The sequence below is a fragment of the Myiozetetes cayanensis genome, unplaced genomic scaffold, assembly GCF_022539395.1.
Source record: "Myiozetetes cayanensis isolate MyiCay16 unplaced genomic scaffold, myiCay2020 scf5-8, whole genome shotgun sequence".
Taxonomy (NCBI): domain Eukaryota; kingdom Metazoa; phylum Chordata; class Aves; order Passeriformes; family Tyrannidae; genus Myiozetetes; species Myiozetetes cayanensis.
The window spans coordinates 27,347,464-27,373,720 of NW_026087742.1; the positions used below are offsets into that span (position 1 = coordinate 27,347,464).

At 44.0% G+C, this 26,257-nt stretch overlaps 1 protein-coding gene across 1 annotated transcript in view; it reads left to right on the top strand.

The window, feature by feature from the left end:
* The window catches only part of EPHA1 (EPH receptor A1), a 33,946-nt gene that overhangs the window by 6,081 nt on the left and 1,608 nt on the right, over positions 1-26,257 (top strand). The window contains exons 3-17 of the mRNA XM_050331747.1: positions 8,629-8,904; positions 10,567-10,957; positions 15,715-15,870; positions 16,765-17,097; positions 18,331-18,455; positions 18,558-18,717; positions 21,224-21,320; positions 22,040-22,095; positions 22,372-22,494; positions 22,597-22,782; positions 23,231-23,292; positions 23,687-23,896; positions 24,482-24,631; positions 25,298-25,491; positions 25,814-25,969. Of these exons, the coding sequence (XP_050187704.1) occupies positions 8,629-8,904; positions 10,567-10,957; positions 15,715-15,870; positions 16,765-17,097; positions 18,331-18,455; positions 18,558-18,717; positions 21,224-21,320; positions 22,040-22,095; positions 22,372-22,494; positions 22,597-22,782; positions 23,231-23,292; positions 23,687-23,896; positions 24,482-24,631; positions 25,298-25,491; positions 25,814-25,969 (2,675 nt within the window). The remainder of the gene's footprint in view (positions 1-8,628; positions 8,905-10,566; positions 10,958-15,714; positions 15,871-16,764; positions 17,098-18,330; positions 18,456-18,557; positions 18,718-21,223; positions 21,321-22,039; positions 22,096-22,371; positions 22,495-22,596; positions 22,783-23,230; positions 23,293-23,686; positions 23,897-24,481; positions 24,632-25,297; positions 25,492-25,813; positions 25,970-26,257) is intronic.

Below are 26,257 nucleotides of genomic sequence, written 5' to 3' on the forward strand. Positions count from 1 at the left end.
GTTATTTATTTCTAATTTTCTTTCAAGTATAATTGCATCAGCTTTGAACAGATTGTGATGAGGAATCATGTCATCCTCCTGCATTTACTTTTAACAGGCAAGGCCTTGAGCCACACAGCCTGGCTGTGAAGTTGGCTTTGTTCTGAGCAGGGAATTGGAGGAGTGTCCCAAAGGTCCTTTCCCACCTAAATCTTTGCGTTTGTGTGATATTTTGAATTGTTTGTTTGTTAGAATTCTGAGCTTGAATTTTTAGCCCAAGCTCAAAAGGTCCTTCCAGTTTTACATGAACTCTGTAATAACTATTCCTATGGATTTTCTGTATCAGATTATGTAGGCCTATGATACAATGTATTGAGCAATGCAGTGTTTGTCTTTAATGCTATGATTATCTCACCCCCAACTTGTGGGCCTGTCTTGAAATTTTCCATTTATCCACAATTTCCACGTGAATAGTATTTGCATAATCCAGTCATACTTTCACGAGTATATGTGACTACTAAAGTTCCAAGCCATTTGTACTGGAGGATGCTGCACACTGGGCTTCTCAATACGACTTTCTCTCTCTATGCTGTTGAATGGATTGTAAATTAAACACACTTTATTCCTTTTTAGCTGCTATGTTTTCTTAGGAGGTGTGCTTTCACCAGTTCTACAACTGTCTTTGCTTTTAAAAGGGTCCTGTTTCAAGAGACTTTGTTTTTAATTGGATGTACGTTATTTTAGGAATCACATGAACTCCGCTGCAGCCAAATCCTGTCATATTTATTAAGTATTAAAGGTTTGGTAAGGCTCAGTTCTCCACTGGTAGCTGGTTTATGGAGCTTATTTTTCCCAACTTATATTCCTGCATGGATCATAGTATTGTTAAAACTTCCAGATTATTTTCTTAGTCTCCTTTCTAGGATGCTATTGTTCTCAATCTCCTACTCATGGTGAGGAGGAGGCCATAGTTTTTTTCCTGCCTATTCCATTCTCTTGCTTACTTCCCAACATACTTCAAAGCTATCAAATTTTCTACCAGGTTTCCTAGTGTGCATGGCACTTGATGTCCTTAACTTTTCCAAAGTCCACTTTCAAACAGGACAAAGGATGTGCATTTAATCCCAGTGGCCTAACATATCCCAGAGGCTATTAATAAATAGCCTACAACCAACTACAACTACTGTAGCTCCAAAAACACTTGAAAACTTTGGAAATTATATAATTCTTCTTCAGTTCTGAAACCTGTGTTTCACATGATCGTAGCAGCTGCCAAAACTATGTGAATACAATTTGAGTAAGCCAGGTTTTTTTCTTTTTTTGGAGGGGATGCTGTTGTTGTTCTATTAAATCCCAGGCATGGTCCAAATTCTACAGTCCTAAATTGTTTTCTTTAGGTAATAGACTAGATAAAGTACCTGTGACCTGTCAGCAACTTCTGTATCACTGACCACACAACAACATTTACATGCCTTCAGGTTCTAGCAGACTAAGAGGTCCCAGATGTTGATATCAGCTGATGGCTGGTTTCTGTTTCCACCACTTCTGGTCAGACAGACAGGCCTGTCATGAAGGAAATAGTGCTGTGGGCCACACAGCCTTCAACCTGCAAGCAATTCCAGCATAGCACTCCTATCTTGTTAACCCTGGGCAGTTCACTTAGTCAGACTCCTTGGTATCTTAGTCAGATAGTCTTACCTGGAACAAGTCTCAGCTAGTCAGCTCTTTCTAGCATGGGAAGGTGGTGTGAAAAATAGCCATCAGAAATTGTATTCTGTGCTCCTCCTCCCACAACCGTTGGCAATGCATGTCCTTTAAGAGCTAACTCAGAGGGGTGTCATCACCTCTGAAACTGGAATAGAGTAGCAGCATACACCTCAGGCTGCTCTCAGCTTAAGTATCAGGCACCGGGGATTAGCTCCTCCAAGTGAACAGGATCTGTATAGAAATAAGGGACAAATGCTTAGTAAAGTCAACAACTACCTGGAAATGGGAACAGCTCTGGCTTCAGGGTTGTATCCTGAAATGACCTGCTGCTGTTGATGCATGCACTCAGTGGAGATACTTGTTGATGGTATTCTGTTAATTGAAAATTAGTTATTTTGTGTGGATTTGGAAGAGAAGGGATAAAAATATTATGCATATCCAGATATATTTTACTCAGAAGGGTGAGAAGGGGGAGTAAAAAACAGTGAGATGAGACCAAATAAAGTGTAAATTAATAGTTGTATGGTACCAACCAGGTAGCCTAGGATGGAGTCACTGCCACAGACCCAAGTAACAATCTCAGCCAGTGCACTCAGTGCTGTGATCCAAAGGGCAGAAAAAAGCACATTCTCAGCCAAAGTGAAGATGCTGTACAACCATGACATTCATCACCACAGCTGCTTGGGCACTGTGGTGGTGACAGCACTGTTGCCTAGCAGCTTCAGCAGGCTGATTCACCCTTTTATAGCTGTTGAATGAGTGGACAAGGTTCAATGAACTTCCTAATGTCAACATAAAAGCAGCACAAGTCAGCTGGAGCTTTGAGATTAATCTACCTATAGCATGGTCCTCCAAGAAGACTAACAGGCTATTTAAAATAATAAGAATAAAAACCCCAACTAACCAACCAAAAAGCCAAAACCAAAATAACTCTTATTATAATACCAACCAGAGTACTGGTGAGTCTGCAAGTAGGCAGGTTAAAAAGAAAAGGCTGCATGTTTTTTATTGCCTTCTGTATGCTTGCTGGATGAACCTATGTTTTGAAGTGTGATTCTTACTATCTCAAGGCGAATCTGCAGAAAAATATGTGCATGATTTCTTGGATGGTTATTTCCATTGTTTTTAAGGCCTAGTTCCCGGCTTCTCTATGCTGAGCTGACCTGAAGCTTGCCAGCTCCTCATGTGACTTCCACACTGCCAATTCCTGCAGCTTCTTTTCTCCAGTCAGGTTTGATCATCTCAAGGAAAAGGCACAATTACCCAAATCTTGATTCATCTTTAAAAGGAACTTACGCAAACAGAGCAAGTATTGCCCATCGCCATCAGACTCATTTCCAGGTTCTCTGTAAATCTAGAAGTGTACTTGGCACACCATAGAAAACCACAACTCACAATAAAAAGCCCTTCACTTTGAAAAAATTTTAAAAATCACTTCCATTTACAATGTATCCTGTGCAATGTACAATGTAGTGTAAAAATAACATGAGAGCTAACATTTTCTGTAGTGGTAATACAACTTTAGCCATAAATTCTGAACTCTTAAGATGCACCATCTGATTTTCCAATCCTGTCCTTTTTGTAGTTACTGATATTGTTAGTGAGTGCTAGGAAAATAGGTATATACAAAACAAATGTTCCAAAATACCTAGGTGAAATGTTGGGCTAGAGTATCATTATCCCTCATCTAGTAGCATCTCTTGTGACCAGTACTGTTTTCATGCAAGACCTTAATGTGGCCAGACAGTTAAGAGAATGAGCAGACAGCAGAACCTGGGTTTGATAAACAGGTTCTGTAATCAATGTGCTGGAGCTGTGCGGCTCACATTAGCACCTTATCTTCCCATAAGAACATAAGTACAAGTTAAATTAAAAGGGCATGGGTGGGATGGAGACCTATGTGCTAGTGCCCTAAAGAATGAGTAATTACATAAAGCGGTTGCTCCTCCCTGAAAATAATCAATGGATCATTGTGGGGAAAAAATATATCATCCCACCCATAAAGATACTGTAGATAAGTAAACATCACTTCTATCTTCATATGTGTCAAAGGCTCCATGATGATGTGATGAAATCAAAATTGCCTGACCATAGCCAAATGATCAAAGAAATAAAAGCAGCCTTGGCTGTTCTCAGATTTAAAGTTATAGACACTCATGAAGTGTCTAGATGTCACCACACTTCTTTCATCATCGTCATCTAAATTGTCTTCCACACCACCAAATGAACTTCAAAGTATATTGAGAAACTTTCAGTAAAGGGTCACAGAAGCTTCGTTCTGGAATACACCACTGTGGTGCTGCTATTCTTGGCTGGCTGGTCTAGCTTTACCTACTTACAGATTTTTGTCAGATGTATTTTGGCTAAAGAGAAGCTCCTCATCATACCACACCAGGTGCCAGCAAAGTGCCTCTATTGTCACAGGCTTTCCTCTGAGGCACGACACTAAGGTTGTAGTACAGCTGCAAATGCCTTCTACTCTGAATCTGTTTCAGGAAGGTTTTTTTGTCATGGTAGCATACAAATACTTCTATACAAAAGTCAAAGACTTCATAGGCAAAAGTGCAGCCAGGGAAAGGGGCTGCCCAGAACAGAAACTGTTCAGCGTCACATGTTCTGCTAGGAGGTTTCTGGCTTGGCACACCAGTGATGTATTGCTGCTGAAAAAGTTTGCTGTTTTGGGGCTGTGCAGTTATTCTTCAGGAGGAGATTTAATGGCCTCTAAATTCTCTGAAAATTAGATGGTAAAGAGGTACACCTGCTAAGCACAGGAACACTCTAGCTGGCTGTACTAACTTAGCCAGTCTTTTCATCTTAGTGGAATTTTCTAACCCAAAGTTAAAGAAGTTATTGTATTTCAGCATATGAACACTCAACTTTTCCAGTAGGAACTCTTAACTTTTCCAGTGGAGACATACATCTTAGTTTAGTTACTTCAAACCTATTGGCAACATGCTTGCCCTGTTGTTGCTTCTGTACGTCTCTTAAAAGCATTGCTGTGCCTTTCTTCAGGGGTCTGCAGGCCACAGATTGGAAGCCAGTGTGCAAAGGTAATTTGAAAACAGATGAGATATAGGTCACAGCATGCAGGCTCTTATCTGAAAGGAGACAGGCAAGCTGGAGATGGAGACAGCATTCCTATTGCAAGTCACATGCTCTTTTGACTCCAGTCTGAGCCTAACAATTTGCCAAACTGTCACAGTCTGCTGCCTCTGTCACTGGTAGCCTACCTCTTCATTAGCAGGGATGAATTTTGTATTCACCAACACAAAAAGCTTGTTTGCTTCCCCCCCACACCTAAAAAAGACTAAAACCATAAGAGACCACTTCACTGATGCCTGCAGAGCCTGAGATAGTGGCTCTAAGAAGACAGATTGTCCTAGATAGGATTCTTGACACAGACCTAACTTAGAGAAGGCTCATTATATATAAAAAGCAGAGTAAGCCTTCCTTAGGCTTCAGACCTTCAAACTGTATAATCAGTTTAGAGTCGATGGAGGCAGACATTAAAAGCCATATACCTTACCTTATTTTTGGATTTTTACTCACATGGCAGACCAAACCACTATTGTTTACTACATATATATGTTGGTGCCCTTCCAGATTATCATTCAAGTCATTCTGAACTGGATTCATAAAGACAGCTTGGCTCCACCACTACTTTCTTCATATGGTATCCAACCAAAGGGAGGAAAGTTGTCTTCCTTTTTTCTAAACTTGCAGTGTTCTGAGGTTATTGAGATAGTTCTTTGTTTTGAGGTTGACATTCACTTAACTCTAATTGCTGTGCTGGAATTATATTTTGCTCTGTGTTATAACACCACACCAAGACTTTCAAGAACAAACTTCTGAAACTAAGTGCCTGTATGAGTATATAGGTTCCTGAGAAGCAGAGAATGCTCTTTTTCTTCTCAAATCTGATGGCTACATCCTTAGACTTTTAATGAAGTCAAAGTACTAATTTATGGCCCTCTCCTGAATGCATTGGCATTTGTTTTCTTAGCAACTTTTAAAGAATTCTATTTGATTTGAAAAGTTTGAAGACTAGTTTAAAGACAGTTTAGACTTTAATTAAAAAAAAAGAGTAGTTGAAAAGGATTTTTAAAGAATAAAATTTAAAGAATTTAAGAACTTCTTAGCTTGCTTGGAGCAAGGAACTGGGAAATTGGACTTGATGCTCTCCAAGGGTCCTTTCCAACCTAAGTCTTTCCATGATTCTGCATGTCATGAGAAAGTTTTCTCTAGCATCATAAAACCACAAGTTCACTCACTCCTACTAGAAGAATGTCACCCATCCTATGGCCAAACTGATGACCGGAATAAGGACACAGTGCCTGGAATGAAATGAGTACAAAGTTATATTATCAAAGGAGGTTGATTCAATGACACTGGCAGACAAACTGGAGAGCCAAGTAATTAATATTGATTGAGCCAGACTTTACCACACATGTTTATTAAGAACATTACATTAAAAATCAGAGGCATACATTTTGATTTTGCAGCAGATTCTTTGAATATGTGAGACAGTTGCCTAGCAACTTCTGGTCTCATCACCCTTTCATTAAGTGTTGTATGTAACAGTTTTCCTCTACTACTTTGAATTTAAAAGCTTCACTGAATAATAAAAAGAAGTCAGAAGCATATTTAACAATAGTTCTGTATTGTTAGCATAAATAATATCCTCATTTTACTTCCTTTACCCATCAGCAGTAGAGTCTAGAAAAACCATTTCTGACTCCCTTGTTATTTCTTTGCACCACACTGCATATGAAACTGTGCAATAGCCAGTGCCAAGCATCCTTGCCCTGAAGAGCTCTGTCTGGAAGGAGCTGGGCTAAGATGAGCTAAGAAATACAGGGGTTAGCAGTATGAGTTTTTCCAGAAGTAGAGTTTAAAGGATTTTTTTTTTTTTTTTGCTAGAGTTGTCACTACTGAAAAGGAAACTTTGGTTCTGTATTACTTAAGTTTTGAAAATGCATTAAGGACATGCATCACAACAGCTCATGGCTTTTGGTGAGACATGAGAAAAACACTTTCTGGTGACACTTGTCTGTGGTACTGCCTTAGGATAAAATGCTAATGGAAACTTGTCTAACTCTTGGCCTCCAAGTGCAATTATGCTTTTCCCATCAGCTTGGTGGAGGCAGACACCCATTTAAAAATGCTTCTGAGAGTCAGTCCTAACATTGGCAGTTCCTTATGAAAACTACTTTTCTCTTATTCTCCTTTCTAACTTCATTTCTTCAGTGTACTTCGGGATGTGTTGTAAATTCAGTTCTGTAGCATTTTCCAGAAGATTTTCAATTAAATAGTGCAAGAGATGATTAAGTGATTGTCCCTTCCAGTTCATCAACTGTGATTGACCTATCAGCCTGTTTCTTCTCTCTTTTGCCATCTTAAGTTCTTTGACCTCTAGTTAAGTGAAATAAGTGTAAATCCTGTGTGGTCAGGTATATGCCAGCTGGATCAGATTAAGAGGGTGGGGTAACACTGGAGACTAATTATGTGGAGAAAAAAGGGAACAAGAAGGGACACATAGATACCATCCACAGAACTTCCTGGGAGGAGACTGTTAGAATGCACTTAGGTAAAATGCTGAAATCATCCAGATATGAGCTTGTGCCATCAGCAGGGCTTGCTGGCTGGGGGAAAGCATTCCCATACGTTGCAGAGTGGGGCTGTGTAGGAGGTATACTCTAAGTCATGGCATCAAAACAGAGCCTCCTTTGGCACTCTGTGGGTCCATTTCTTGTGTTCCACTAGCAGAGTGACCTGGTCTGTTGCATCAGAAGCTAGGAGAGAAGCTGTTGTGCTGTGAGCACAGGAGGAAGTGTGTGCTGGAGAAATGTGTGAATCTCATGCTCAGCCCTTGAGACTTGACAAGCCTGGAGTAATACAGAGACTGAGGCCTTGTTTAAATTGCATCTTAACCTGGGGTGTGATTTAAAACCAAGATGCTTAAACTTGTGCCAATACCTATGTGGGCACTTCTTTCAATTTAATTTGATTAAACATTTAAAGCATAATGAGAAAAGGTAGTCTTAGCAAGTGGGGGGAAAAGGATCTAAGTTATTTTCCCTGTGGACAAAACCTTGCTTTCCAAATTTTCATTTCTCATGTGTGACCTACTCAAAGAGACTGTTGTTTGTATTTTGTATCTGACCTGTGGTAAGGTAACAAAACTAGAACCACATAAAATTTTGCAAAAGTGTATGTTAAAATCAGAATCAAACCTTACTGAATTCATGCAAATAGTATTAGTGAGGTCATATAACCAGCTGGGCCTATGTTCTCCTCTCAGCTACTTTTTGCTGGGGAAGATGCAGAACCTAAATGCAGTATGAAGTCAGGAGAATCAACTGAGTTTTAATAGTTAAATCAGAGTTTGCAAAATATCCCATTTAAAGAAGCGTGAACTCCAAATTAATGAGTGCTTGTTCTAGCACAGTCCTTCTGCAATTTGCCTTCCCATAATGTCAGGCCATCTTTTCTCTTACTCCCAAATGCTGTGTGTTATTTCTAGGGGCATATAATAGTCCTGGTCTGGTAGGTCCTACTGTACACTTTGAATGTAAACTGTGGCAGAGAGAAGTGGCAAATATATGGGAGTAGTGGGTCTTTTTCTCAATCTCTAAGGTAAGGCAGTACATTAAAGAAATAAATTGGAACCAAGGTAGGATGAAGGGGATGTACAAGGTCCATGTAAATCAGATCTTAATTACACTATCCTCTTTGCTCTACATGTACAGAGTTTAGGCAGCCATGAGGCTGCAGACCAGATACAGCTTTTGCTGAGTGTAGGAAAACTTTTAGCTGAACAGGCTTTGAGCCCTGAACCCTATATGAGAATCAATTTTTTAGGCAAGATTTTGTCATATTTGAAGTGAAACTTGTTTCTCAGATATGTCTAACAGTGTGTGTTTTCTTCTGCCCTGGGAGCAGTGGAGTGAAGTGCAGCAGATGATAAATGGTACCCCGATCTATATGTATCAAGACTGCAGTGTACTTTCCGAGGGTGACACTGATCACTGGCTTCGCACCAACTGGATTTATCGGGGTGAGGCAGCCTCCCGCATTTATGTGGAGCTAAAGTTTACTGTGAGGGACTGCAAGAGCTTCAAAGGTGAAGTGGTGACCTGCAAAGAGACCTTCAACCTCTATTACATGGAGTCTGAACAAGATGTTGGGATCCAGTTCCGCCGCCCGCTGTTCACCAAGGTCTGTATCACTGGGGGTGAAGACTGAGTCATACCTTTTGGCTCAAACTAGTTGTATCTTTTAGCTTAAACTAGGTGTGTCCTGCTGGCTGGGAGAGGCCAGGATAACCAGCATCTGGGGAAGGGCATGGATAGTAAGCACTGTCCTTAGAATAAACTTTGCCCCCAGTGCTCTCTGCGATGCTCAGAGCAGACTTTGCCACAGGAGGCACCGGAGTTCTCAAATGAGATTGGACTTCCGTTCTGCATAACCACTTATTTAACCAGACACCACGTAGGTAAGGATTCTAAAGGGTTGTGATTGAGCTGGATGGTTACGTCAATCTTTAGAAATAGCAAAGCAGAGACCAGTGGAATTTGACTTGCCTTAGGTAATAAACCAACATTAGACCAAGTGAAGAACAAGTCCAGTTCAGGTCTCTCTGGTCCTGATCATTTACTCTGATTGCTATGAGATATAGGGTCTTCTTTTATAAACCTGAAAGTGATGGCTTGCTATAGTGAAATTCTCCCTGGTGTGAAATTATTTAGCACTGCCATGGTTTACCTGCTGTTTTCCTTAACACAGGAACATTCTTGCCATGGAAATATTTGAATTGCAGAATAGGGAACCTCTGCTTCTTTTTGCAGAGGAAATTCTACAATCTAGTTTTGTCCTAAAAGAAGCCACAGACCTAAATTACTTGACTGCCCTTTTCTTTGCAGTTTAAATGGGATATGATAAAGACAAAGAGCAGTAAAGGCCACCACAGGCAGAGCAGGACTCTGGTAACTGATTCCCCTCCCTCCCCAGTGCTCCTACACCTCCCCTGCAGCCTACCATGTGAATTTGTGAGATATCTCCACAACTCCTAAACGTGATCTTATGATCCCACTGCCAGATGCAGCTGCTCTACAGATCCTTTCATCTTCCATCCAACTACAGGGAGTGGGTGGTGTCATGCAATGGGGATGGGCCTGCGGAGGAGAGGATCAGTTACCAGGCTCTCCCTCTGAGAAGAAAGGCCACCCCACCTGCAGTCCAGCTGTTCCATATCACAGGATGTCATGGAGCCCTTTCCCATTTGCTCAAGCATGGAAAGTATCTCTCACTTACACTCATCCTTTGTTTGCTGAGGCAGTGGGAATGCAAAAATGTGGGAGCATTTTTCACCCAGGTATCTACAGTGCTGAAATATGTTGACTGCTGCCTGAGAAGCACCTTGCAGTAGATGATCTGAACGGTAACAAGAACAGCCTGAAAACAGGTGCCTGTAATTCACTGGTCAGTTTAAAAGCACAACTCTAAGTGATGTTCTGATTTTACTGCATCCAATTTGCAAACAAAATTATCACAGAAGAGAGACTTGTTCCTTTAGGGGCAGTTCCTAAAGACCTCTGGAATCAGAGACTCAGAACATAGGGTACTCTAGAAGACCAGTGAATGACTACAAAACAGTTGAAGGAGATGATGGAAAATATGGAGATACAGAGACAGGAAAAGATGCTTTTTGTAACACCTCTTCCAACTACAAGGAAAGCATGCAGTGCTCTGGCATTAGAAGCAGATGACCCTACAGCCCCTAAAAGGCCTTAGTGTAAAAGAAATTTGAGAGACATGGGTATCTCAGCTGTTGTGGCCTGCTCAGGTGTTAAAGCTGTTGTTTTTCTCTTTTTCTCTTAGCTCAACACTGTGGCAGCAGATCGAAGTTTCACAAGCAGAGACATTGAATCGGGGGCCATGCAGCTGAACACAGAAGTGTGCCCTATTGGGAAGCTCTCTCGCCGGGGCTTCTACTTGGCTTTCCAGAACTCTGGAGCTTGCGTAGCAATGGTGTCTGTCCGAGTGTATTACAAGACTTGCCCGGAGGCAGTGCGGGGCCTGGCTCGCTTTCCAGAAACACTAGCAGGATCAGAGGGGCTGACAGAAGTGCCTGGGGTCTGCGTGGAGTATGCAGCTGAAGAAGTGGGTTCTCCCCCCAGGATGCACTGCAGCACTGATGGGGAGTGGCTGGTACCAGTGGGCAGATGCCTTTGTGCTGTGGGGTTTGAGGAAGTCGATGGGAGCTGCGTAGGTGAGTATGCAGACACTAGCTGCAGGCCATGGGACAGATTCCAGAGAGCTAGAGATCAGAGTATCTGTAAGCACAGAGTGGGATCAGGGCAGTTAGTGTGGTCTGTTTCTCTCTTGCCTGCCCTCTGTGCCTGCCAGGTGTATCTTATACCTTTCCTCTGTTCCTTAGTGTCTCTTTTTCAATTGTGATTTTTCTCCTTATGTGTCAGGTGTAAGATGTGCACACACCTCTCCACTCCCTCTTGGGCTTCATCCAGGAGCTTTCAGCTCTGCAGCTAGTTTCTGAGAGCTGTAACTATGTGATTGACACTGACTCACTCAACAACTGGTTCTCAGCCCTTAAACAGAAGCCTTGTTCTCCCAGGGCAGGTGGGTCAGACGCCCAGAACAGGGTATTTGTCCCGTGACTAGGAAGCGGAGAGACAGAGGGGACAGGTTTCTCCTCTGTGTCTCCTTCTTGGACTGGGATGACTTTTCTGGCATGGCAAACCATGTAAAGCATATTGCACAATATTGTGGTGCCTGCTGTGCTGAGGAAGAGCAATTATAGAAAGCAGAAGAGTCACCACGATGCTGGAGTCCCACTAGCGAGGCTGTTGAAGCAGGCAGCACAGGGCTCTCCCTTGGCCACAGAGGGGACAAGATTCAGCTTCTTAAGGCAACTTTGTTTGTCACGGGAGAGGATATGTGAGTGTTTTGGGGGTATGTATTACTGCAGAAAGGGAGGTAAAAGCACAAGTCTGCTCTTGTTGTCAGAGCTCTATGGCACAAGGTTAAGGCATATAGAAAAAAGGAATCCATGCACTGGTCTCAGATTCAGCAGGTGCTCCGTGTCTCTGCTTTGCTCTGCTACAAGGAGCTGGTGCCTCTATGAATCCCCACTTCTTACTGCTCATTTCGTTTGGGGAGCTGGTGAAGGTTGAAGCACAAAATCCTTGCCATCCTCCAGCAATCCCCTCTCTGCACAGCCCAGCCAGTTTTTCCACTTAGGTGCTACAGAGCTCTCCCCGCCCTCATTGAGAGCACTCCTCTGGGAAGGGGCAGGGAAGCTGTCATGTCTGGACAAGCCTTGACTGCTATCACAGCACAGGTTCATTCTACATCTGTGCTTTCATCCCACTCCGCCCAAGTACAGCTGCAGCCAGAAGTATCTTTTGTAGGATTAGCAGAGAGTGGGGGGGTCTTCCAGGAGAGGAAGGAAGAGAGGAGAACCTAGCAGGAACAGGGAGAGGTACTTCATGACCAGAGCAGTGTTGTCTTGGAGGATCAGAGGAGAAGGTGAATGTGGGTTGTCTGCTGAGGCATATCTTGGGGTTCTCTCCCTCAGCAGAAAAGACCAGGCATTATGCAATGGACTGGGAGCAATCCAGGTCAGGATAAAGACTGAGATCACAGCTTTTACTTTGTACTCAGAACGTGGAAGGACTTCAGACATGTAAAGTGGGACAGGATGGAAGACCTTCTGGCAGCGTCATCTGAGTTTTGCCTTAAGTAGGAACCAAAAACAAAAAACAAGGCTGAACCGTTGCCTCTGAACAGGGAAAAGAACCTGACCTCTGCTACAGGACAAAAGACAACAGAGAGCCAGAGGCTGAGGTTCTTTACTAGATCACCCAAGCTCTTGGTAAATTCTCAGCCATACAAAACTCGTGGGTACAGAATGGCTCAGCCATCCCATGGTCCCAGAAAAACCATGCCTGCACAGAGCATTACATCTCAGCCTCTCACAGTGTTTCAGTGTTGATAAACCCAGAGCTCGCGATTAACTTCCTCAAGTATGTAATTTACAGTGAATACGGAGGCTGGCTGTGCCCTGGATTGTGTTCTGGCTCCTCGATGGGCTCTGCAGGGTGGCAGGTGAGCCGAGCTCCCTGTCAGCTCAGGGTGTCTGCAGGCTGCCCGGTGCTGGCTGGCACTCAGACTCCCGGGAAGTAAGGAATAAAGAGAGCGCCCCAGCCATCCTCTCTGCCCTCTGGTGCCTGGTGAGCAGGCCCTTTTCCCAGGCTTGTTTTTCCCATCACGTCGCCCGGAGCGGGTGCAGAGGGACCGGGGAAACCGGGGGCCAGAGGGGCTGGGCGTGAGCCGAGACTGCCGGCTGCGCGCCTCCCTCCCCCGCCGGGCGCGCTCCCGGAGCAGCCGCGGGCAGCCGCCCACCTAATCCTGCCCGGGGCCCCCAGGGAAGGGCGGTAAGAGCCGGCAGCCCGGGCAGGCCCGTCCCGCGGACTGCGCCGCCCTCACGGCCGGCCGGCCCGCCCGCCGGGCGGTCCCGGGCAGGCTCCGCTCCGCCCCCGGGGCGGGACCGGGCCGGGCTCCGCGGGGCGCCGGGCCGGGCCGCTGCCGCCCCCTGCCGGACACTGCCCGCACCGCCAGCGGGGCACGGCGGCCCGGGTACCCGGTGTCACCTCTCGGTGTCACCCCCCGCTGTCACCCCCCGGTGCCACAGCACTGCCCGCCCCGCTTGAGTTCAGTGGGCTGGACACAGCCGCGGGTGATGTGACGCGGGGTTTGCCCCCATGCCCTGAGTCCCCCGCCCAGCTCCCTCTCCCTGGCAGGGTGTTGTCTCCCTGCAAGGCAGCTCTCCCTGCTTGAAGGGGCTCGGCACCACCGCGGGGTACAGCAGATGTGGGTTGGAGTGACACCGGAGCTCAGGCCTGGAGGAACAGAGGTTCTCCTGGAGTCGACGTTCTGGAGCACAAGTCTTATGAGGAGCAGCTGAGGCAGCTGGGTTTGTTTAGCCTGGAGAAGAAGAGGCGCAGGGGTGACATTACCACTCACTACAACTACCTGAAAGGAGGTTGTAGCCACGTGGGGGTCGGCCTCTTCTCACAAAGTGACAGGAAGACAGGACATTGTCTTAAGCTGCACCAAGGGAGGTTTAGGTTGGACATTAGGCATAGGTTGGACATAGGAAGAATTTCTTCACAGAAGGGATGATTAAACATTAGAACTGACTGCCCAGGGAAGTGGTGGAGTAACCATCCCAGGAGGTGTTTAAGGAAAGACTGGATGTAGCACTTAATGCCATGGTCTATTTGACGTGGTGGTGTTCGGTCATAGGTTGGACTCAATGATCTCAGAGTACAACCTAATTTATTCTATGATTCCTTGATTCTTGCAAAGGTCCTCCAAATTTCCATCATTTACTTGCAGACAATCTCAGCCTGATAATAAGAGGGTGTGTATATTGTCTCATATTTATGGCAGATAGTATTATACAGTCAACATCAGAACCTCTATGTTATACAAGTTTGTAGCTTTGTGTTTCCTTTGTTTTTCTCGTTGCTGTCAAAGCTCTCCTGACCCAAACTGATCCAGTATCAGGAATTTTGAAATCTTATGCTGAAGCAAAGGGGCAAGGGCTTCAAAGCTTTCATCTTCACTCCAGCATATAGAACTTTTCTCAGCTGTGAGCAGCCTGAAGACGAAAGTAACTTTTATTGCCTGTTTCTCAAGGAGTTGATTTGGTCTGGAATAGAAATGGAATCTCTTTGGGCTGGTGAGCCTTTTAATTCTTTTCAATGGCTTCTACTATCATTGACTCTGTAGTTGCATCGTGTCTCAGAATGATGGGCTTTCATGACTGGTTTTGTTAATTCCCAAAATGAGAAGGTGGTCGTTGCTCCTACTTCTTGTGATTATTTCTCCTTTCTGTGCTCTTTGGGTGTCACTGCTGCAGACTAATGAGGAATAGTCTTGTTTGGCCTTTGTTAGTGGAAAGTTTTTAGTGTCCCTCAGATGTTCCTCTGTGTCACACAGTAGGAATGGCTAGACTGTTTTCTTGTCTTCTGCATAAAAGATCACTCCTATGCTATGCTCCGCAACAGTAAACCATTTGTGTCAGGCTCCTGAACAGATGGTTTTCTCTGTTGGGATCTCCTGAGGGATTATTCAGGACATTGTTGCTTTTATGGTACAATAGGAAAAGGATCATTCCGTCAATGTTCAAGTTAAATGCAAGGCGGTAGCTGTGACAGAGAATTAGTGTATGCATTCCTCAACCATCTGATTAGCAATGAGTTGGTAGTTTTCTTTAGTTTAAGAACATTTGATAGATTGATTTAGCACAGGCTGGTAAACCATTCAACCTCCCTCACTCATTTTCTCCTTGCTACACAGCTATAGAGGTGAAGTATTGACCTTGAGATAAATGGTAAACTGACCAGTGCTTCTGTAGATCAAGCTAACAGCAAAGACAGATTGTCAGATGTTACACTTAAAGAACGTGGCTGATTATTTTTGTAGGACTGGAAACAGAAATCACGTGACACCTATTCTCTTGCAGTCTCTGTTGGCCCCACAGCCAGTTACACTCAATGCTGTTGGTTGAACTGATAGTTACCTTGCTACTCCCCAGGGCCCTGCAAGCAGAGAACTCTGAGGAGTACAAGAATTTGGAGCTACTATTCAGAGCTCTTATTTATAGTGTGGAAATCTTGAAGTTACGGGTGCAGACCAGTCTGGGTTTATGTTGCAAAAAGTTTGACCAGATTCCCTATTCATACAGCATCTGTGAGGAATGAGATCCCCTTTCTTCAGTCTACAAGTCCTGTCATAACCTTGAGTTTGCATCTCTTCTCTGTCTGCTCTGAGATGATTGGTTTAGGTGATTGCCAACATAAATATTTCTGTGAATTAAGAAAATGGAAGAAAAGCAAGCAGATAAAGGAGTGTTCAAGAAGCTGAACAAAACTGCCAGGTGTTTTCTTGTTGGTCGGGGTTTATTGATTATCTTACATTGACTTGTTTGTCCTTTCACAGCCTGCCAGCGAGGATTCTACCGTCATTCCCTGGAGACTAAACGCTGCCTGAAGTGTCCCCCCAACAGCATGTCCAACGATTCGGGGGCTATATCTTGTTCCTGCAATGCAGGCTTCTACCGAGCACCTTCGGAGGGCCAGAACGTTGCTTGCACGCGTGAGTTGCAGATAGAAAGAAGGAAGAATATCTATACAGACTGGGGCATGAACCTGTTGAGAGCAACACTACTGAGAGGAACTTAGGGGTACTTGTGGGTGAAAAATTGGACGTGACTTGCAGTCCAGAAAGCCAACTGTATCCTGGGCTGCATCAAAAGCAGTGCTGAGAGAGCTAATTCTCTCCCTCCACTCTGCTCTTGAGAGACCCCAGCTTGAGAGCTATGTACAGCTCTGGGGCCCCCAGTACAAGAGGGACAGGGACTTGTTAGATCAGGTCCAGGGGAGGGCCATGAAAATAACTGTAGGGATGAAACACCTCTTTTATGAGGAAAGGCTGAGAGAGGTGGGTTTGTTCAGTCTGAGAAGGCTACAGGGAGATCTTGTTGTGGCCTTTCAACTCTTAAATGGAGCATAGGAGAAAGATGAAGAAAGACTTTTTAGCAAGGCCTGTAGTGACAGCACAAGATACAATGGTTTTAAAATGAAAAAGGGTACATCTGGATGGGACATATGGAAGAAATTTTTTACAGTGACAGTGGTGAGGCACAGGAGCTGGTTGCCCAGCGAAGTTGTGGATGCCCCATTCGTGGAAGTGTTCAAGGCCGGGCTTAATGGGCCTTTGAGTAACCTGGTCAAGTAGAAGGTGCCCCTGCCAATGTCAGGGGATTGGAACTAGATGATCTTTAAGGTTCATTCCAACACAAAGCGTTCTGTGATTCCATGAACAAGAATACGGGAGGAAACAAAACTTCAGGAAACGGGGATGAAAGATCAGAGAGGGAGAGGCTGGGGGGAGGCAGAGGGCTCCATTTGAAATGCATCAGCAGATGTGAAACTGTCACAGTATTAGGTGTATAAACAGCTGGATCTAACACTTTCATGATTCTTGTAGGCCCCCCCTCAGCTCCCCGCAATGTCAGCTTCTCCCTTATTGGCACACAGCTGAGTCTGTGGTGGCAGCCACCCAGCGACCACGGTGGGCGGAAGGACCTGACCTACACAGTCTTCTGTCAGCGCTGCCATTTCCTGTCGTGTGAGCCGTGTGAGGCTGGTGTGGTGTTCTCCCCCAGTGCTTCTGGTCTCACAAAACCTGCTGTGGACGTGGACGGCCTAGAAGCTTACACCAACTACACATTTGCTGTGGAAGCCCATAATGGTGTCTCAGGAATGGGACCTGCTCCACAGAGAACTGCTCCAGCTGTCTGGGTCTCAGTTGGACATGCAGGTTAGCAGAAGCAGAGAGAAACTCTTCCTACTCATCACGAATAGGAAGAGGAATCTCTGTGAATATTTAAGCTTTTTCCATGTTCTCCTTCTGTCTGCCACATGTGTTGGTTTGGTATGATAAGGATTCTAAAGTACCTCTGCCTCTGGCATGTGAAGTCCATCAGTCATATTTCATGCAAGTCAAAGTAACAGTAATCATTACCCACCAAGAGTTCTGAATCCACCAAGTACTTAACAGACGTGAGGATGATGAAACCCTCCCTGTCAAACAAGTGGTATAGTCCAGCCTGAGTACCTGTGTGACAGAAAGACCAAAGGCTGTGTCATGAAATACTTCCTATGACTTGGATATTGCAAAAAAATAAACACAACAAAACCCTTGCTGTAACTGAAAAAAAAAGGTTTGAAAGCATGGAGAGATGAAGATGTTAAAAACATCCCAGTTCTTGACACATTTCTGTAGTTTATCTTCAAGCTGGCTAGTTTGGCTGTCCTGTGAACACTTTCCAGACTGCTGTGAAACGTGATTATAGAAAAGTGACATCACAGTGCTCAGCAGCACTTGGTGCATTCCCCAAGTTCTAATTTAGTGGCAAAATATGACTTCTCTTCCTGACGCTGTGCAGGGGCAGCACAACTCTGAGCTGGAAAAGTGGAGCTGCTTTTGGCTTGCCTCATCACTTTCTGGTGATGATGAAGGGCAAGGAGAGAAGCAGGCTTAACTTTTCAGTCTTTGTAGACTCTTGAGAATTATCTTTTTATTCAAGAACAGCATGCATTTGCAGTCAGCTGAGAGATTTTGAGCACTGAGTTTCACTATACCCTTATGCAATGGAGCTGCATTCATAAATCATCGCATAGGATAGTTGTCCTTCTGCTGCTGTAAGGGCATGAAATCCTAACATTTTTACTTCAAATTGAATGCTTTCAGTGCAGTCCTGGATTAAATGTAATTTCTTGAAACACTGATTTTGTTTCGAGGACCAAACAAAGTTATGCTTCCACTGTTGGGGCAGAAGCATACTATTCACGGAAAGCAGTTAATTACGACTGGAGACCTCATTTCCCTTTCACCACAGAAGAGAAGGATGAGGGAGTGGCAGTGGCAATAAGAGTCAGTTCCAGTTGCATGGTATGATCAGAGAAGGAAAGGGAGAGCTTCTGGTGGAGAGAGAACCTACTTTGCATTATGTTTGTATTTCTTCTTATGTTCTCTGTTCTCTCCCTGCAGCTCCGGTGACAGTATCCCAGTTTATCCTGACTCAAAGAGATGACAGTAGTCTTTCTGTTTCTTGGCTTGCCCCACGGCAACGCAGCCGGACCTCAGTGGAGTATGAGGTCATGTTCTTTGAGAAGGTAAGGCCTGCCTTATTTGTCCTTCCCCTTTTCACCCAAAGGGTTGGAAGCGTTCTCTTGTTCAATGTGTATTCGTTACTTGACCCTGTTTGAATTCTGCAGGGAGAGGAGGCACGTTACACAGTGAAGCACCTTCTTGAGCCAAATGTCACTCTGAGAGACCTGCAGCCAGACACAGCCTACCTGCTTCGTGTGAGATCCATTACACCCCTCGGGCCTGGGCCCTACTCCCCAGAGCAGGAATTCCGCACTCTTCCACCAGGTAGAGAGCAAGCACTGGTATCTCATTTGGGAGAATTCACTTCTCCATTAGATTGTATATTCACATAGTACACAGATCTCTTCTTGTGTTCTCCTGGCTGTAAGGCACAGACACCACAATCCTGAATTCCTTGTCACTAAGCCAAGCCTGTTGCTTTGTAAACACAAGGGGCATTTTTACTGTTTCCTTGCTGTCATATAAAATTCACTTGTACTTTCCCATTCAGACCTGAGCAGTCTCAGGTTAGCATGTTGTACTGGCACAATAGTTAACCATGTTCTTATCTAGTTCTCCTGAAAGACATTTTGATTCTGGCTAAGGTTTGTAAGTTTGAATGTTAGTCAAATGATTACCATGTACCTCCTTTTGTGTGCCTGTTACTAGTGAAAAGGAGAACTCAGAGGACCTCAATACTGTTTTTTTCCAGCTTCACTATATGTAGTCCCAGCTCCTGAATGTAGCTCTGGCCCAAGAGATGGTATGTGCCACTGAAAAACAGTTCTCAGCCAAAGCACCATGTGTAGAATGCCAAGCTATTGAGGCCGCAAGAAGACCTTTCTCCTATATCAAAGAACACCTTATGTAGGCCTTACATCCAACCTCCTCTTTCCTGGTGTCACCCAGAGGCTTCCCCTTTGTCAAAAGTTTTCTATAATGGAGTTTGCTCTCTTAATTTCCCAGATTCACAGATTCTTCTATGGACCCTATGGATAATTTTAGAAATACATGCATTGAAGGGATGCATTTGAAAGGCTAGCTTTATTGTAATGAAATAAGGCCATGGAAAAAAGCAAAGGCATGCGTTAATGTAAATAAATAGTTAAATTAACAATGTAAAAGGGAGTTGTGATACCATGACTGGAATATAAAGATCGGGCGCATTTTGGCACCAGGAGCTTTTGGTAAAATTTTCATCAAGTCACAGTGCCAAATGATGATAACTTAAATTATCTTTAATCAATATCATAATATCCTACAAAGGCTTTGTGGAAAATATGCAAATTAGCATGTACAACTGTTTGATTATAAAAGAATATGTTAGAAAATACTTTAATCAAGATTATTCTTCATATCAAATAAAAGTTGATCTCTTCATCATGTCAAGACATAGGTGTTTTGAATATGAAAGGGTTTAAAAAGAAATGCCTGCAAGGTTTCATTTGGTGAGAGTACTTCTTTGGTAATACTAGAAGCATTGTTTAGCTGTAATGGTCTAGGGATATTAGTGGGATAGGATTTGCAAGGAGAGGCAATTTTTTAATTTAAGTCTGAATTTGAGAATTTAGATCCCTGAATTTCCTGCAGAAGTGCTATGTATTGAAAAGCTTGTCCATTTTAGTAATAAAAGATACTATTTCATCTTCCAAATCTGGAGGTTTTGATTTTAACAAACCAAGAACATTAGCTCTGCCTCTTGATTTCTGCTTAACTAAGCTGGTGATTTTTTAATAATTTTAGTGGGATGGGTCAGCATCAAATTGATCAAAAATAAGACATGTCAATTAAGCAACAGATGCTGACCATTGGACTAGATGTTAGGAAGCACTTCCACACACAGTTCTCTGCATCATCTGTTCCTTGCTTTAAAATCTGCTCATTTATTGACAAAAATTATTTAGAGATTTTCTTTCTTCTGGATGTTTTCCTAAATCTCTTTAGGGAAAATATAAAAAAATGTAGATTCTCATTAGACATGGACATGAATACTTTTCAGTAATGTATATTTAAGTTTTTAAAATAGTTTTTTAAGTTATAGGAAATAAGGTTTAAAAACACCAACAGAGGTACTTTAGGATTTTCTCTGATTAATTAAAATATACTCTATGGAAATGGCTGGCTTTAGCTTGAGAACCTACATGGAAGGAGACAACCTGTGTTAAATGAGTGCTATCTGAATGCTATCCAATCACAAAATGAAAACACCTGATGCTCAGTTTTGATAAAGCAGGAATATGATTTTACACTGTAAGTTAGTAAGTCAATACTCGCTTGTTTCAGAAGTCCTAAGCAGACAGGGGCTTCTGTCAGAGTAATTAGGCAAAGGACCAGCCCCAGATATTGATGGGAGGGGAGGGTGTAATTAATTTCATAAATAAGAAGAGAGTCAAGTTAGACTGTTAGGAAAAATCATGTCTTTGCTCTTCCATAGCCTAAATCAGCTACTGAGCGGGAAGAAGGGTCTGATCTGAAAGGAGTGGGAGCGAAGGAACAGCAGTTCTCCATTTTTGAAAGTGTCATGGAATTTATATAGGAAATCAGGCATAGGGATGAATTACTCAACTAGAAGACCAAGACTGTAGCTAAGAGTCAAGCAAATCACCACCAGAAGGTGCTCCATGCACATGAGTAACAGTATGGTAGGACTCAAATGTGGTAGCTCTGCTGCCTGGAACATGAGTGGCTGCAACTTACCTAATACCATTAACTGGTAGAAGGTGTTTGCTACATTCCAGACAAATAGAACTTGGTCTTTTAAATGATATGGCCTTTGTCTTTGTTCCTGCAGACACGGGAGCTCTGTCTGGTGGAGTCATAGTCTCTATTATCTTTGGAGTTCTACTATTTTTTGGTCTGCTTCTGGGATTTTTCATCTTCCGGCGAAAGTAAGTATTGATTTTTGGTATTAAAAAAGTTATAGATGTAGGAGCAGCTGAGCTATGGGAGCTTGAGAAAGGGAAGCCCTTATTTCTCATGGGATTTTGAAGTTAGAAAAGAAAAAGATCAGTGTGCTGCATCAAGTAATTTTGAAATTTTGATTGGAGGGATTGATGTCTGTAAGATATGGTTTACTGCTGGGAACAGAAGAAAATGTGGTGATTTCTCAGGTTATTTGCAATCCGGCACTATCATAGTGTTACCATGACAGAGGAATAAAAACACTGTTGTGGTAAAAGCATTTCTATAGCTGCTGACCCATAAAGTGGTAATACATGTATCCAGCCTTTTCAAACCATTTTCTATATACCGTTATTGTAGTGGTCCCCTATCCAGAATACAAAATTCTACTTCTTTTCTCAACGTCTATAAGGCTCCTATTGCTTGGTTTTAAGAAGATCAGGTATTGCACTGAAAGTGTAGAGAAAGCATAAAATTCATCTGTATCTCAGCATAAAACTACCTGTATGGAAACACAGCTCGCTTTCTGAATGTAAATGAAGCATCACATTTTATTGGCAGCTGTACTTTTCCAAGTAGGGGCAGTGTCTGGTTCCACTTTGCTCTGTGCTACCCTGAACTCTGTTCAAGACACTCTGGAAGTGCTGCTTTTCTCTGTGCTATCTGCTGACCATTTTATTTTCATGACTGCTTCTTTCATGACTAGGAGGACTCGTCAGAGACATGCACGGCCAGATTACAATACTTCAGGCTTTGATCGAGGTGAGCTTCAAAGGGTTAGTAAAACCAGGGGGAAGCCTGGAATGGTTTGGAAGGAATGAAAAGAAACATTAGTTTCAAACCAGACACAAGCACGGCTTTTCTCTTGTAATTTCCCTCTTCCCACAACAGTTCTACTCTTTGCTGTGTCCTTGGTAGATTTGTTTGTTGCCATTGTCAGAATCCCCTGGATTCACTTCTGCTTTTGTAGTTTGGCCTTACAAATGTTGTCCAAAGAGCTGACAGGTTCATTTGCTCTTTTGTTTCTCTTTACCATAGAGAAGGTCTGGTTGAAACCCTATGTAGACCTGCAACCATATGATGATCCCAGCAGAGGGGTGCTGGAGTTCACTAAGGAACTGGACATCTCTTGTGTCACTATGGAGAATGTGATTGGAGAGGGTGAGTTACTTGTTACTCTCCCATCTTTCAGTTTCTCCACACTGTTGTTTTGCTGCCTCTTCCTGAGTTCATCTGTGATCTTTCGCCTCTGGTTGTCCTCAGGGGAGTTTGGGGAGGTCTATCGTGGGTCCCTGCGGCTCCCAGGGAAAGAACGTATTGTGGTTGCCATCAAAACTCTGAAGTCAACATATTCAGACTCACAGTGGTGGAACTTTCTGCGTGAAGCAACAATTATGGGGCAATTCAATCACCCAAACATTGTGCGTCTGGAAGGAGTTGTCACCAAAAGTAAGTAAGAGTGTGTGGGAGAGGGTCCTGGAATGAGAGCAGAACCTGGCACATTTCTCATGCCTTTCTTAGATAGTTTGCTGTCAGAGAGGCTGTGCTGGGAGAAGACAGGCATTGTCATGTTATCATATGGCAGAAAATGAGGAAGGGAGAAGTGGTATGGATTTCCAGCAGAGTCCTGAGGCAGCATTAGGAAAGATCTTCTTGGGTTGGTGAGTAGATGAGAAGTTGGGATAGTGTAAGGGATGCTGCAAGGTTATATGTGACACAAGGAATACTACAAGGTCACTGGGAGATGTCTAAGGAGAAGGGGCAGCCAACTGTGCCAGTGGAGTGGGGGTGTTAGCTGGGGTTGGACATGATTCTCTGTATTGGGGCAATATGGAGAGCACTGAAAGGCAAGAGTAGAAGAATTTCAGAAAGGCTAACACCTCTTGTCTTCCTCAAGGGAGGCCAATGATGATCATCACTGAGTATATGGAGAATGGAGCACTGGATACCTTCCTCCGGGTGAGAAACTCCAGATCTGTAATAGGCTTGTGTACTGACAGAATTTGCACTTGGCCTGGATTTAGGGCCCTAAAATAAGACTAGAAATAAGATCCAGACATCCACCTCCTTTTGCTTACGGACACTTCCAGTCTTAGAAGCTGAAGCTTGATTCCATCCAGTTTGCTCAGTGACCAGAGTGCTATCTTTGGTAGTTGAAGTGCAGGTGCCTAATAATGACTCTGGAGACCACCACCAGTCCTTTAGGGAGAATCTGTTGAGGCCTTTGGGCTGCAGCATTGCCTTTTGCTTGCTCACCAATGTCCACTTTTGTAAGTTGATAAGGTCAGTGACTAGAAGCCAAGCGGATTGATGTTATTTGACTGGACCTTCTCTCACTTCTTCTTCCATGCAGGAGAATGAGGAAAAATTTAGCCCTGTGCAGCTTGTGAGTATGCTGCAGGGAATAGCCTCTGGCATGACCTACCTCTCAGAACACAATTATGTGCACCGGGATCTGGCTGCTCGCAACATTCTGGTAACACGAAGTCTTCAATGCAAGGTGTCTGACTTTGGTCTCTCCCGAGTATTGGAGAATGATGCAGAGGGAACCTATGAAACCAAGGTAATGCAAAAACAAACTTTCAGTCTTGTATTGTAAATTAACTGTAGTGTCTGAGGAAAACCCATAATAAAACTGCAAGTCACAGTGTGGATGATTCAGAAGGTGGTATTTTTCTTTCTGGAGTCCATGTTGACTTTGTTTGCTAAGCAATTCAGAGGGACTGTGGTTTTAAAATGAGAAGCAAAGTAAGAGGTCTGATCTCTTGAACTCAATTACTAAATCTAGCTTTGAGGAAAGCCTTGCTGTGATCAGGATTTTGGACTGGAAACATCTCTGTGTCCTTCAATGAAAGTTCCAGTGGTTCTAATGCATATTGTCCTTCAGTGTGGGGCTGTGCCTGGTGTCAGGCTCTTACTCCAATAACAGTGATTTTATGTAGTGTTCAACTGATCAGAGGGCTTAAACTTGTTTACTTTCCAAGAATATTTCTGTCCTTTTGAGAAATTTCCCCAGGGTGGTTACATGTCACTTCAAGTGAAGTAGGCCTGGACTCTGAACTGCTTTGTAAGGTCTTTGCATGAAAGCACTGGAGAAATACAACTTAATGATACATGCGTGATACGCTATGTCTCTGCTCTTTCACAGGGTGGTAAGATTCCCATCCGATGGACAGCTCCAGAGGCCATTGCTCATCGGATTTTCACCCCAGCCAGTGATGTCTGGAGCTTTGGAATTGTCATGTGGGAGGTGCTGTCATTTGGTGACAAGCCATATGGGCACATGACCAATCAAGAGGTAACAAGACACTGAGCTCAAGGGCTGATTTAAAAGAATAAACAAGGCATGTAGGCACAACATTTGTAGATCCCCCTCTGCCTGCAGTCTTGATATTCTTTAGGACATGTAACTATGTCTCCCTCCCTGTTAAAAATCAATACAACCAATTCAAAGGTAAAAAATGTTCAACAACAATGAGCCAAATTTAAGAGTGGATAAATCAGCTATGGCTTTGTATCCAGAGACTTCTCTGTTTGTTTCATCATCTTCTTCCTCTGGCTCTCAAGTATTGTGTCTGGTCTCATGCTAGGCTCAGCACATCTGGGAGGTCAGCACATGCTGTTGAAATTATTCTTCAGAGTCTGTTTCCCTGTTTCTCACCATGCCTGTGCCAGGATCCTTTGGTCCTTACTTCTCATGAACAAATGTCCAGAGTGGCAAAGGGGAGCTAAGCTAGTGAAGGATTGAAAGTATGTGCACATGCCACTTCACTTTGTAACATCCCTTAGGTGTCCTGATCTTGTGCTGTGCTGCCCAAACCCTGTGTCATACACATGTAATCTGTTTCAACCCATCCCTGACTGTGCAAAACAGTGAACGGCCTGCTCTCAGCCCCACGGAGATCTCTGGCTCCTCTTCCTCACTCTCTGCTCTGGGCCAGATTTCTCTCTGTCCTCTGTGCAGGTGATGAAAAGCTTAGAGGATGGGTACCGGCTCCCCCCACCTGTGGACTGCCCGTCTATCCTCTATGAACTCATGAAGAGCTGCTGGTCACATGATCGGATGAGGAGGCCTCATTTTCAGGAAATCCGGGCACAGCTGCAACATTTCATCTCAAGTCCCCAGCTCCTCCGGCCTGTTGCAGACTTTGATCCCAGGTAAGCAGGCTGTCACTGGAGGAAGAGAGGTTAACTGGGAGATTTTCACCTCCCTGTCCCCAGCAGGAGGAGAGGAAGTGCTAGCAATGTGGACTGGCAAGAGGCACCTTGAGTGCTCTGTGTGCAGAAGGTAGTAAGTAGTCATCTCTCTCTCCTGGTGACAGAGGGATAGCCAGTGGCCTGGTCTGACCTTACTGTGCAGAGAGTAGATTAATTGGCCTAGCCCTGTCAGAAGGGTGCTTGCTTGCCCTTTGGCTGCTGTCTCATAGTGCTGGCCACTTAAGGGAGTTTCCTGGCTAATGAAGGTTTTATCTGTCTCTAGGGTAACACTCCGTCTCCCCAGCTGCAGTGGATCTGATGGAATCCCCTACCGCTCCATCCCTGAATGGCTGGAATCCATTCGTATGAAGCGCTACATCTCCAACTTTCGCACTGCTGGCCTGGACACCATGGAGTCCATTCTGGAGCTCACTGCTGAGTAAGCACAGGCCACCCACGAGGCACCTCAGGCTGTTCTGAAATAGCTGTGCCTGCCTCTGTGCTATCTAAACAGGCACTGAGATTTACTTGGAGGGCATCTCTCCATCCTTCTCTATGCAGTTAAATGGAAGTGGACTGGCTTCTTGCCCTAAATGGGAAGAATCAGCCCAAATTTGGGATCAAACTGTGAGACTAATTCCCAAATTGTCCTTGTCCATACTTCAGGCTCTTCAGGGGTCTGAGCTGCTCTGAACTAACATCAGACGCAAACAGCAAGGGGAAACAA